This window comes from Pelophylax lessonae (assembly GCF_965119305.1).
Source record: "Pelophylax lessonae genome assembly, chromosome: 5".
NCBI lineage: Eukaryota > Metazoa > Chordata > Amphibia > Anura > Ranidae > Pelophylax > Pelophylax lessonae.
The window spans coordinates 233,425,487-233,439,655 of record NC_138772.1 but is presented as its reverse complement, the minus strand read 5'-3'; the positions used below and the strand labels follow the sequence as shown (position 1 = coordinate 233,439,655).

The window sequence follows — 14,169 nt, the reverse complement described above, 5'->3', positions numbered from 1 at the left end:
AAATACACGTTCAGATAATACACTGGCTGCAGGGCACGCCAGCACCTCCAAGGCGTAAAGGGCAAGCTCAGGCCATGTGCCCAATTTGGAGACCCAGAAGTTGAAGGGGGCAGACCCGTCATTCACTACATGTAGGCGTGTGCACACATACTGCTCCACCATGTTGGTGAAATGCTGCCTCCTGCTAAGACGTTCCATGTGAGCTGCTGGTGCTGCTGTTTGTTGTGGCGTGCTGACATTTTGGCCATGCTAACCCTGCCTTCTGAGGTGCTGGCGGTGCCCTGGTTGCGCTGGCGACCTCTTCCTCCTCTGCCTTGGCCTTGTGCTTCCACTGTGGCCCCGCTGTCAGGTGGGAATGCCAGCAGCATCGCGTCTACCAGCGTGCACTTGTACTCGCGCATCTTGCGATCGCGCTCCAGTGAGTGAATTAAGGAAGGTACGTTGTCCTTGTAACGGGGATCCAGCAGCGTGGCCACCCAGCAATCAGCACAAGTTAGAATGTAGGCAACTCGGAGGTCGTTGTGGAGACACTGCAGCATGTAATCGCTCATGTGTGCCAGGCTGCCCAGAGGCAACGAAAGGCTGTCCTCTGTGGGAGGTGTATCGTCTGTGTCCTCTGTATCCCCCCAGCCACGCACCAGTGATGGCCATGAGCTGGCTTGGGTGCCACCCTGCTGTGAACATGGTTCCATCTCCTCCTCCATCTCCTCCTCCTCATCCTCCTCATCCTCCAGAACTGTGCCCCTGCTGGACAATTGTGTACCTGGCGTTTGTGTGTGCAGGAACCCACCCTCTGAGCCACTTGCGAATGACTGCCCTGAAAGCCTTGGAAATGTTACCTCTTCATCCTCCTCCTCCTCCTCATCCTGTGCCACATCCTCTTCCATCATCGCCCGAATCGTTTTTTGAAGGAGGCATAGAAGTGGGATAGTTAAGCTGACAACGGCGTCATCGGCACTGGCCATGTTGGTGGAGTACTCAAAACAGCGCAACAAGGCACACAGGTCTCGCATGGAGGCCCAGTTATTGGTGGTGAAGTGGTTCTGTTCCGCAGAGCGACTCACACGTGCGTGCTGCAGCTGAAACTCCACTATGGCCTGCTGCTGCTCGCACAGTCTTTCCAGCATGTGCAAGGTGGAGTTCCACCTTGTGGGCTCGTCACATATGAGGCGGTGAGCGGGAAGGCCAAAGTTACGCTGCATCGCTGACAGGCGAGCAGCAGCAGGGTGAGAACGCCGAAAGTGCGCACAGACGGCCCGCACTTTCTGCAGCAGCTCTGACATATCGGGGTAATTTTTAAGGAACCTCTGCACCACCAAATTCAGCACATGCACCAGGCAAGGGATGTGCGTCAAACCGGCTAGGCCCAGAGCTGCTATGAGATTTCGCCCGTTATCGCACACCACCAGGCCGGGCTTGAGGCTCGCTGGCAGCAACCACTCATTTGTCTGCTGTTCCATGCTCCTCAACAACTCCTGTGCGGTGTGTGGTTTTTCCCCCAAACAGGCAAGTTTTAAAACTGCCTGCTGTCGTTTACCCCTGGCTGTGCTGAAGTTGGTGGTGAAGGTGTTACGCTGACCGGATGAGGAGGCGGTAGAGGATGAGGAAGCGGAGTAGGAGGAGTTAGGAACAGAAGGCAAACTGAAGCGCCCTGCAATCCTCGGTGGTGGAAGGACATGCGCCAACTTGCTATCCGCCTCAGGCCCATCCGCCGCTGCATTTACCCAGTGTGCCGTTAGGGAGATATAACGCCCCTGACTGTGCTTACTGGTCCACGTATCGGTAGTTAGGTGGACCTTGGCACAGATGGCGTTGCGCAGTGCACACCTGATTTTTTCCCCCACTTGGTTGTGCAGGGAAGGGATGGGTTGCCTGGAAAAGTAGTGGCGGCTGGGCACGACGTACTGTGGGACAGCCACCGACATAAGGCTTTTAAAACTGTGCGTTTCCACCAGACAGAATGACAGCATTTCAAAGGCCAAGAATTTTGAAATGCTGGCATTCAGGGCCAGGGATCGCGGGTGGGTAGGGGGGTACTTCCTCTTCCTCTGAAGTGTTTGGGAGATGGAAAGCTGAACGCTTCCACGGGACCAGGTGGTGGTGTTGCTGACAGATCGTCTGTTTGCGGGGTGGCAGGTGCCCGTATCACTACAGAGGTGGATGAAGAGGCCGAGACTGCAGCAGAAGAGGAAGCAGGAGGAGCCAGAGACCTTTCTTGGTTTTGAAGGTGTCTACTCCACTGCAGCTCGTGCTTTGCACTTAGATGCCTGATCATGCAGGTTGTGCTCAGGTTGAGAAGGTTTATGCCTCGCTTCAGGCTCTGATTGCACAGGGTGCAAACCACTCGTGTCCTGTCATCAGCACATTTTCTGAAGAACTTCCACGCTAGAGAACTCCCTTGAGCTGGCTTTGGTGCGCTCGGTCCCTTGCTGCATTGGGCAGTAGCAGGCGTAGTGTCTAGGGCACGGCCACTCCGCTTCTGCACCCTGCTCCCTCTTCTGCTGTGCTGGTGGCTCTGTGCGACCACCGCCTCTTCCTCCAAACTACTCAGGTCACCTGCATGACCTTCATTCCATGTGGGGTCGAGGAACTCATCGTCCTCCACATCATCTTCCACCCAGTCTTCACCCCTGCCCTCCTTGTCGGTCTCCACAATTCTGATTGCCACAGCAGTTGGCACCTGCGTTTCGTCATCATCGGAGACGTGCTGCGATGGTCCTTCCATGTACTCATCTTGAGAAATAAGTGGTTGGGCATCGCTGCACTCACTCTCTTCCACTTCTGGGGCAGGGCTAGGTGGATGGCCCTGGGAAACCCCGCTGACAGAGTCATCAAAAAGAAGAAGAGACTGCTGCATGACTTGGGGCTCAGACTGCTTGCCTGATTTGCAAGGGGGTGAGGTAAAAGACGGTTGGACATCGGCTGCAGGTGCCAACTCTGACCTTTCTGCAGTAGACTGGGTGGGAGACAATGTGAAGGAACTGGAGGCACTGTCAGCAGCAAACCAATCTACTATCACCTCTACTTGTTCTGGCCTCAACACTTGTAGAGGCGCATGATGCCCTACCAAATACTGCTGCAGGTTCTGTCGCCTACTCACACTTGAGGAAGGTGTTTCACATGTGCGTGTAGCTGGCACAGATCGACCATGTCCTCTCCTTGCAACAGGAGCTCTACCAGCAGCACCACGACCCAGGCCACGGCCCCTATTTGACGGTCTCCTCATATTTCTGTAATTTATGATCTTGCCCTAGAAAGGTGTTTATTGAATAGCGGAACAAAACAACAACAGTATCGCACGGGTGTATCTCACAGTCAAATATGCAAACTATGCCGCAATTTAATTTTTTTTTACCCCAAAAGGGTGTTTATTAAATAGCGGAATAGAAAAACAGTATACAAATACAACGGGTGTATCTCACAGTCAAATATGCAAAGTATGCTGCAATTTAATTTTTTTCACCCCAAAAGGGTGTATATTGAATAGCGGGAAAAAAAAAGGAATATAAAACGGTGTATCTCACACGTACAAACACAGACTAGGCCCAGATTACAATTTTTTGTACCCTAAAGGGAGGATGAGGAAGAGGAGTAGGAGGAATTCGGAACAGGAGGCAAACTGAAGCGCCCTGCAATCCTTGGCGGGGGAAGGAGATGCGCCAAACAAATTAAAAAGGTGTATCTCACACGTACCGATACAGACTATGCCGTAATTAAATTTTTTACACTCCAAATGGGTGTATATTGAATAGCAGAATAGAAAAAAATTTATAAAACGGTGTATCTCACACGTACAAACACAGACTAGGCCCCGATTACAATTTTTTGTACCCTAAAGGGAGGATGAGGATGAGGAAGAGGAGTAGGAGGAGTTCGAAACAGGAGGCAAACTGAAGCGCCCTGCAATCCTCGGCGGTGGAAGGAGATGCGCCAAACAAATGTAAAAGGTGTATCTCACACGTACCGATACAGACTATGCCGTAATTTAATTTTTTTCACTCCAAAAGGGTGTATATTGAATAGCGGAATAGAAAAATTTTATAAAACGGTGTATCTCACACGTACAAACACAGACTAGGCCCCGATTACAATTTTTTGTACCCTAAAGGCAGGATGAGGATGAGGAGTAGGAGGAGTTCAGAACAGGAGGTAAACTGAAGCACCCTGAATTCCTCGGCGGTGGAAGATGCGCCCCAAAAATTTTGAAGGTGTATCTCACACGTACCGATACAGACTATGCCGCAATTTAATTCTTTTTACCCCAAAGGGTGTAGATTGAATAGCGGAATAGAAAATATGATATCAAAAGGTGTATCTATCTCACACGTACAGACCCAGACTAGGCCCCGATTACAATTTTTTTGTACCCTAAAGGCAGGATGAGGAGTAGGAGGAGTTCGGAACAGGAGGCAAACTGAAGCACCCAGCAATCCTCGGCGGTGGAAGATGCGCCCCAAAAATTTGGAAGGGGTATCTCACACGTACCGATACAGACTACGCCGCAATTTAATTTTTTTTACCCCAAAAGGGTGTAGATTGAATAGTGGAATAGAAATTATGATATAAAAAGGTGTATCTCACACGTACAGACCCAGACTAGGCCCCGATTACAATATTTTGTACCCTAAAGGCAGGATGAGGAGTAGGAGGAGTTCGGAACAGGAGGCAAAATGAAGCACCCTGCAATCCTCGGCGGTGGAAGATGCGCCCCAAAAATGTGGAAGGTGTATCTCACACGTACCGATACAGACTATGCCGCAATTTAATTCTTTTTACCCCAAAGGGTGTAGACTGAATAGCGGAATAGAAAATATGATATAAAAAGGTGTATCTCACACGTACGGACCCAGACTAGGCCCCGATTACAATTTTTTGTACCCTAAAGGCAGGATGAGGAGTAGGAGGAGTTCGGAACAGGAGGCAAACTGAAGCATCCTGCAATTCTCGGCGGTGGAAGATGCGCTCCAAAAATTTGGAAGGTGTATCTCACACGTACCGATACAGACTATGCCGCAATTTAATTTTTTTTACCCCAAAAGGGTGTAGATTGAATAGCGGAATAGAAAAATATGATATAAAAAGGTGTATCTCACACGTACAGACCCAGACTAGGCCCCGATTACAATATTTTGTACCCTAAAGGCAGGATGAGGAGTAGGAGGAGTTCGGAACAGGAGGCAAACTGAAGCACCCTGCAATCCTCGGCGGTGGAAGATGCGCCCCAAAAATTTGGAAGGTGTATCCCACACGTACCGATACAGACTATGCCGCAATTTAATTTTTTTTACCCCAAAAGGGTGTAGATTGAATAGCGGAATAGAAAATATGATATAAAATTGGTGATTTTTCAATAGCACACGTGAACACAGCAGTGTCTTATGTTTTATGTCACGGTCAGCTCAGCAGCAGCCTATGAAGGGAAAAAAAAAAAAATTCCCCTTTAACTTTGTAATTTTTAAATAGCAGATTAGTACAGACTATGCCACAATTTAATTTTTTTTAACCCAAAAGGGTGTATATTGAATAGTGGAATAGAAAAAAGTATATAAAATTGAAAATCACTCAATAGCACATGTGAACACAGCAGTGTCTTGTGTCACGGTCAGCCCTGCAGCAGGCTATGAAGGTAAAAAAAAAAAATTCCCCTTTAACTTTGTAATTTTTAAATAGCAGATTAGTACAGACTATGCCACAATTTAATTTTTTTTACCCCAAAAGGGTGTAGATTGAATAGCGGAATAGAAAATATGATATAATATTGGTGATTTTTCAATAGCACACGTGAACACAGCAGTGTCTTATGTTTTATGTCACGGTCAGCTCAGCAGCAGCCTATGAAGGGAAAAAAAAAAAAATTCCCCTTTAACTTTGTAATTTTTAAATAGCAGATTAGTACAGACTATGCCACAATTTAATTTTTTTTAACCCAAAAGGGTGTATATTGAATAGTGGAATAGAAAAAAGTATATAAAATTGAAAATCACTCAATAGCACATGTGAACACAGCAGTGTCTTGTGTCACGGTCAGCCCTGCAGCAGGCTATGAAGGTAAAAAAAAAAAATTCCCCTTTAACTTTGTAATTTTTAAATAGCAGATTAGTACAGACTATGCCACAATTTAATTTTTTTTAACCCAAAAGGGTGTATATTGAATAGTGGAATAGAAAAAAGTATATAAAATTGAAAATCACTCAATAGCACATGTGAACACAGCAGTGTCTTATGTCACGGTCAGCTCTGCAGCAGGCTATGAAGGTAAAAAAAAAAAAATTCCCCTTTAACTTTGTAATTTTTAAATAGCAGATTAGTACAGACTATGCCACAATTTAATTTTTTTAACCCAAAAGGGTGTATATTGAATAGTGGAATAGAAAAAAGTATATAAAATTGAAAATCACTCAATAGCACATGTGAACACAGCAGTGTCTTATGTCACGGTCAGCTCTGCAGCAGGCTATGAAGGTAAAAAAAAAAAAAATTCCCCTTTAACTTTGTAATTTTTAAATAGCAGATTAGTACAGACTATGCCACAATTTAATTTTTTTAACCCAAAAGGGTGTATATTGAATAGTGGAATAGAAAAAAGTATATAAAATTGAAAATCACTCAATAGCACATGTGAACACAGCAGTGTCTTATGTCACGGTCAGCTCAGCAGCAAGCAGGCTATGAAGGGAAAAAAAAAAAATTCCCCTTTAACTTTGTAATTTTTAAATAGCAGATTAGAACAGCAATCTGTAGTAAAATATAGCTGAACGCTGCACACAACAGACTGATAAAAATATATTTTTTCTCCCTCCTCCTCCTCCTCCTCCTCCTCCTCCTCAGTGGGCTCAAGTGAGGGCAAAAAGATTGTTCACTGCACCACCCCCCACACTGCAAAATCGATGTAGATCGCTAACGGACGATTGTTCTGTCCCTGCCTAATCTCTCCAACCTGTCCCTAAAATGCTCAAATAACTTTCCCTGCCTACACTCCGACCTGTCCCTGCATTCTTTTCAGGCACAATTTTTCACTGTCTGTCCCTAATCAGCAGCCAGCATGTATGATGTGTGCTCTCTCCCTACACTACAGCAGAATGACGCACCAAGCTGTGTCTCTCGAACTTATAAAGACATGGGTCACATGCTTCAGATGGCCAATCACAGCTACTAATACATTAGTAGGCATGGCTGGGATGGCTTAAGGCACACCAGTTAAACGCTTGTTGGTTGGCTGTTGAAAGCCCGCCATTAAAAGTGCGCCATTACTTAAAAAACAGGAAATAAAATTACCGAACATGGATTTTAAACCCGAACATACAGTAAAGTTTTCGGGTCCGTGTCCGGGTAGCAAAAATCCAATTATCCGGTACGAACCCAAATAATACAGTCCGTGTTCGCTCAACACTACTAGTAAGTGTAAATAACAGTGTTCTCCAGAGACACCATTTTACATCATTTTACATTTTACATCACAGTGCTTATTTGGTCTCAATCTCTTAACCACTTTACCACTAAGCCTATTTTTGACACTTTTTGTTTACAATTTTAAATCAGTATTTTTTGCTAGAAAACTACTTAAAACCCCCAAACCTTATATATATATATTTTTTTTAGCAAAGACTCTGGAGAATAAAATGTCGGTCATTGCAAAATTTTTTGTCACGCGGTATTTGCGCAGCGGTCTTTAAAACGCCATTTTTTTGGAAAAAATTTGAAAAATCACATTTAACTGCATTTAAAAAATACTAAACAGAAAAGTTAGCCCATTTTTTTTTGTATATTGTGAAAGATGATGTCACGCCGAGTATATAGATACCCAACATGTTACGGTTTAAAATTGCGCCCCCCCGTGGGATGGCGACAAACTACGGTCAATAGAGATCTCAATGTGCGACGCTTTAAATTTATTTAACGGTTACCAGTTTAGAGTAGCTCTTTTTTTTTAATTATTGCCCACGCTCTGGCGATCGCGGCGATACCTCACATGTGTGGTTTGAACAGCGATTTCATTCACGGCTCGACTTGCGTATACATTTTTTTTTGTGCGCGAGCAAACGGTGACGGGGGCGGCTAAATTTTTTTTTTTTTTTCTATTTATTTTTTCTTTTTTTTTAACTTTATTACAGGTTTTTTTAAAAAAAAAAAAAATCTGATCACTTTTATTGCTGTCACAAGCAATGTAAACATCCCTTGTGACACCAATATGTAGTGACAGGTACACTTTATGGAGGGATCGAGGGTCTAAAAGACCCTCGACCCCTCCACTACACTTCCTTGTATGCAAAACGCCGAAAACTGCATTTTTGCATATTTTCAAATCTGCCGCCTTTTGCAGCACAGTAACCCGGAAGTGACGTCATGGACGCCGCCTCCGGGTTACGTCATCGGAGACCCGATCGATGCCGTTTCCGGCATTCATCGGGACTCCATCCAGCCGGCGGACGTGCCGGCTGGGTGCTCGGGGCTCCCGGTGGGATGGGAGCCCCGAGCAAAGCCACGGGAGGCGGAGGAAGGGGGGGGGACGTCCCCTCCCGCCCCCCCGGGTAACCATCGAGCGGCTCCCGAGCCGCATCGGTCGTTACTTGTTACCGACGGAAAGCTAGAGGCATCATCCCGGTATAACCCCGCAAAGTCAGCCGACGTAGGTCTACGTGGCTAGACGTTAAGTGGTTAAATTGATGTTAAGTGACTAATCTGTTATAGTTCTTTGATACCCTTTCAATGACTAGTTCACTCCCCATATTAACTCTCAGTTTTTTTTTTTTACTGTTGAGCTTTATTTGCAGTAACATAGTAACATAGTAACATAGTTAGTGAGGTTGAAAAAAGACTTCAGTCCATCCAGTTCAACCTATGATGTGTGTGTGTGTTTGTTGTTAACCGTACATTGTATACCCCTGTATATTGTGGTCTTTAAGGTGCCCATCTAATAGGTTTTTGAAACTATCGATGCTCCCTGCTGATACGACTGTTTGCGGAAGAGAATTCCACATCCTTACTGCTCTGACAGTAAAGAACCGCCTTACGTACTTTAAGGTTAAATCGCCTTTCCTCTAGTTTTAGTGAGTGGCCACGTGTCTTATTGTATTCCCTTTCTCTGAATAGTTTGTTCCTTATGCTAGGGTCGCCAGTACAGTATTTGTACATTGATATCATATCCCCCCTCAATCGTCTCTTCTCCAGAGAGAATAAGTTCAGTGCTTGTAGTCTTTCCTCATAGCTGATGTCCTCCATTCCCCTAATTATTTTTGTTGCCCTTCTCTGGACTCTCTCCAGTTCCAGCACATCCTTCCTGAGGACCAGTAGTTGCTAGAACAGTAAGTAGAACAGTAGTACTCTGAGCTGTTATTTGGCCTAACTCTGTCAAATAAAACAGACACCTGTGGTTACTGACCAACATTCACAAGTCATAGCAACCATTTTGCCTCTCCATCCGATCCCCAACCAAAAACGAGCCATGAACTCTCTTTTCTTCAAGCATTTCCAAAATACCTTACTCAGCTCCACTCCTTTGCTGTACTCCATTTTTTCTCTCAGGGACCATTTATGTGCTTTCAACTGCTCTTGGCAAGCACCTCACAGCACATCTCACATGACATTGCAGCACAAAACCACAATCTTCAAAAATACAAATTTAAAAAAAACGCCATATCGCTACTCATCACAAAAAATAAATACATTTGTAAATATTCAAAATGAAACATATTGCAGTGCTAGACAAAACATGGTACTAGTCTTTAAAGGTGTCCCATTATGGTCACAGAATACACTTTTATTAGCATTGCATTGTAAGAGCAATACAAACAATATTTTTTGGCAGTCCAATAGAAGTTTACATTAAAAAATGTCCTTGTTGTAAGTGCTGCCCATCTGTTCTCTTTCCACAACTTCCTGGATTCCCTGCATGATTTGCAGCTTCTCCTCTGCTGCTTACTTTCAATTTCTGACCCTCCCTCTCCGATTGTGACCCTCCCTCTTAGATTGTAAGCTCTGATTCCTACTGTATTAAAGTGTATTGTATTTGTACTGTCTACCCTCAAGTTGTAAAGCGCTGCGCAAACTGTCAGCTCTATATAAATCCTATATAATAATAATAATAAATTCTAAGGACTATATATCCCATGGTACCTTGCTGTCTGCACGCTGTGATTCCTGTACCAGCATCTCCTGAGACTCTTTCTCTCTGTAGCACAGAAGTCAGGCTCTGTGAATCCTGTGACACAGCGGAACCCTTTTTGCAGGGCATAGTGAATATGTGTTAAAGAATTTTTAAAAAAAGTAAATTTGTGGTGATGTTCACAAAATACATTTATAAACTTCAGTATAGTTCAGAGTAAAAGGAACAGCCTAGAAATAATTGAAATCCAATGTGGAAATGAATATAGGATTTCAAATTTTGACCTTTCACTTTACATTGTTATCATAAAAATATTTTTCCCCAGGGTTGATTACATTTTTTTTTTTTTTTTTTTACAGGGCACGTAACAATCACAAACTTTTTGTTAAATTATTTTCCCGGTTTGGACATTGAAAAAAGAAATATCCATGGATTTACAGCATTAATGAAAGCCTCAATGCAAGGCAGAACAGACTGTGTTCGTGCATTGATGTTAGCAGGTAAGTGTATTTAAAGTTTAAACAAAATAAGATGTCATATCCTGTCAGGGCCGTCTTTAATATTCATTGGACCCTGGGCAAACATTTTTTTGGGCCCCCAACCGCTCTTAGACATATAACAAATAGCAGGAAGACTCAAAATCAGTTTACTGCAGCAGATCAAGCAGCAATTGCAATTGGTTGCCAGAGGCACAGTATATTATTATCGCTTACTGACTGGTTTGCTAAATGATACTGCACATCATTACTGCTCACTGATAGATGTATTACAGGAGATGATCAGAGACTACAGATATACTACAGGGGATACAGAGAGACTGCTAATCTAGTACAGGAGGTGGCCAGAGACTGAGTATGTAGTACAGGGGATAACCAGAGACTGCGGATCTAGTACAGGGGATAACCAGAGACTGCGGATCTAGTACAGGGGATAATCAGAGACAGCGGATCTAGTACAGGGGATAACCAGAGACAGCGGATCTAGTACAGGGGATAACCAGAGACTGCGGATCTAGTACAGGGGATAATCAGAGACAGCGGATCTAGTACAGGGGATAACCAGAGACAGCGGATCTAGTACAGGGGATAACCAGAGACAGCGGATCTAGTACAGGAGATAACCAGAGACTGCGGATCTAGTACAGGGGATAACCAGAGACTGCGGATCTAGTACAGGGGATAACTAGAGACTGCGGATCTAGTACAGGGGATAATCAGAGACAGCGGATCTAGTACAGGGGATAACCAGAGACAGCGGATCTAGTACAGGGGATAACCAGAGACAGCGGATCTAGTACAGGAGATAACCAGAGACTGCGTATCTTGTACAGGGGATAACCAGAGACTACGAATCTAGTACAGGGGATAACCAGAGACTGCAGATCTAGTACAGGAGATAACCAGAGGCTGTGGAGTAGTACAGGAGATAACCAGATGCTGTAGATCTAGTACAGGAGATAACAAGAGACTGCGGATCTAGTACAAGGGGTGATCAACTAAGAAACCATTTTAAAATGTTACCTATCAGCTATACTGTAACAAAATTATAACCGCACTCAGTGGCGGCCGGTTCGTTGGGGGCGCAGGGGTGCCACCCCCCCTATCCATGCGTCTGGCCCCCTAATCTACATGCAGGGGTGCCGGACACATGGAGTTCAATGGGGCCTTTTTTTTTTGGCATCACCTGATTAGAGCCAGAGGCTCTAATAGGGCGATGCAAAGGGTGGACCCGGGGCGCAGAGCAGTGCGTCCCGAGCCCACCTATTGTGTGACAATAGCGAATGAAAATTCGCTATTGTCACACGGATCCTCCTCCTGGCCAATCAGGGTGCGCGTCCGATACGCGCTTCCTGATTGGCCGCAAGGCAAACCCCATGCCATTGGCCGAGGAGGAGGCGGGAGCGGGAGGACTCGTGGAGACGCGCCGCCGTGGGACTGAAGAGAGGCCGACGTCAGGACTGCTCCAGGGCTCCAGGTAAGTGCACTGGTCTGGGGGGGGCAGCACACTGCATTGAAGGGGGCACGCAGGCACGCTGGTCTCTGCATTGAAAGGGGCATGTATGCTGGTCGCTACATTGAAAGGGGCATGTACGCTGGTCGCTACATTGAAAGGGGGCATGTACGCTGGTTACTACATTGATAGGGGGCATGTACGCTGGTTACTACATTGAAGGGGGCATGTACACTGGTCACTAATTGAAAGGGGCATGTACGCTGGTCACTACATTGAAAGGGGCATGTATGCTGGTCACTACATTGAAAGGGGCATGTATACTGGTCACTACATTGAAAGGGGGCATGTACGATGGTCACTACATTGAAGGGGGCATGTACGCTGGTCTCTGCATTGAAAGGGGCATGTACGCTGGTCACTACATTGAAAGGGGGCATGTACGCTGGTCACTGCGTTGAAGGGGGCATATACGCTGGTCACTACATTGATAGGGGGCATGTACGCTGGTCACTGCATTGAAGGGGGCATGTACGCTGGTCACTACATTGAAAGGGGGCATGTACGCTGGTCGCAGCATTGAATGGGGCATGTACACTGGTCACTGCATTGAAGGGGGCATGTACGCTGGTCACTACATTTAAAGGGGCATGTACGCTGGTCTCTGCATTGAAAGGGGCATGTACGCTGGTCACTGCATTGAAAGGGGGCATGTATGCTGGTCACTACATTGAAAGGGGGCATGTACCCTGGTCACTGCATTGAAAGGGGGCATGTACGCTGGTCACTGCATTGAAAGGGACATGTACGCTGGTCACTGCATTGAAGGGGGCATGTACGCTGGTCACTGCATTGAAAGGGGGCACGTATGCTGGTCTCTGCATTGAAGGGGGCATGTATGCTGGTCACTGCATTGAAAGGGGGCATGTACGCTGGTCATTGCATTGAAAGGGGGCACGTATGCTGGTCTCTGCATTGAAGGGGGCATGTACGCTGGTCACTGCATTGAAAGGGGGCATGTACGCTGGTCACTGTGCATTGAAAGGGGGCATGTACGCTGGTCACTGCATTGAAAGGGGGCATATACGCTGGTCACTGTTTTGAAGGGGGCACACTGGTCACTGTTTTGAAGGGGGCACACTGGTCACTGTGCATTGAAAGGGGGCACGCTGGTCACTGTGCATTGAAAGGGGGGTCACTGTGTATTGAAAGGGGGCATGCTGGTCTCTCTGCATTGAAAGGGGGCACGCTGGTCTCTCTGCATTGAAAGAGGGTACACTATACCTTAATTACTGAAGGCCCCTTTCACACTTTTGCGACCTCAAAGTCACACATTTTTTTACAGCGTTTTTTGCCGCAAAGCAATGCCTATTACATTTTTCTGTTTGTGCCTCCCCCAAAAATTGTGAGCACCAGCCGCCACTGACCGCGCTAGTATAAAGGCAAGCTGCAGCTTATAGTGAGATAACACCAAAAATAGTAGCAGATAAAAAAGCTGCGCTGAGTGTGAAAAAAGGCAAATAAATAAATCAATAAAGTTGTGAAAACTGTAAACTATTTGTACAGTGAACAAAACTAGCTAAATAACTGATATCAAGTATGAATGTGAAACAGCAAAATAAAAGTCCCAAATAATTAGTGACAAAACTGGTGAAATGGGATGATATTGAATGAATAACGGTGCCCAAGTTTATTTTTTAGCGATTATCTTCTTACTGAATGTGAGTGCATTTTCTTTTATATAACAAAGTGGTTTAAGGCATATTGCACTATGGAGCTGCTTTTATGTTTTATATGGTAATACCTCGGACTGGTGCCTGGAGTGTTTCTGGAGTGTGTTGGCAGTTTGTGGCGCTGCGCATTCTATCCGGAGTCTCCTTGCTGTTCGGATCCCTTGTGGGAATCGTCCTGCTGATCCATATGTGATATTTGGTGAATATGCGTTTGGCACTTTACTTACCGGCATCTGGTAAGCATAACTGCATGCTTAGGTGACTGATGCACCATGGTGGAAGAAGACACTTGGGCACCGTTACTCATTCAATATCATCCCATTTCACCAGTTTTGTCACTAATTATTTGGGACTTTTATTTTGCTGTTTCACATTCATACTTGA

At 45.5% G+C, this 14,169-nt stretch overlaps 1 protein-coding gene across 1 annotated transcript in view; it reads left to right on the top strand.

Moving 5' to 3' along the window:
* Positions 1-14,169, top strand: part of ANKRD33B (ankyrin repeat domain 33B) — a gene marked incomplete at both ends in the record, with an annotated part of 212,292 nt that overhangs the window by 192,758 nt on the left and 5,365 nt on the right. The window contains one exon of the mRNA XM_082258932.1: positions 10,462-10,602. Coding sequence (XP_082115058.1) covers positions 10,462-10,602 — 141 coding nt within the window. The remainder of the gene's footprint in view (positions 1-10,461; positions 10,603-14,169) is intronic.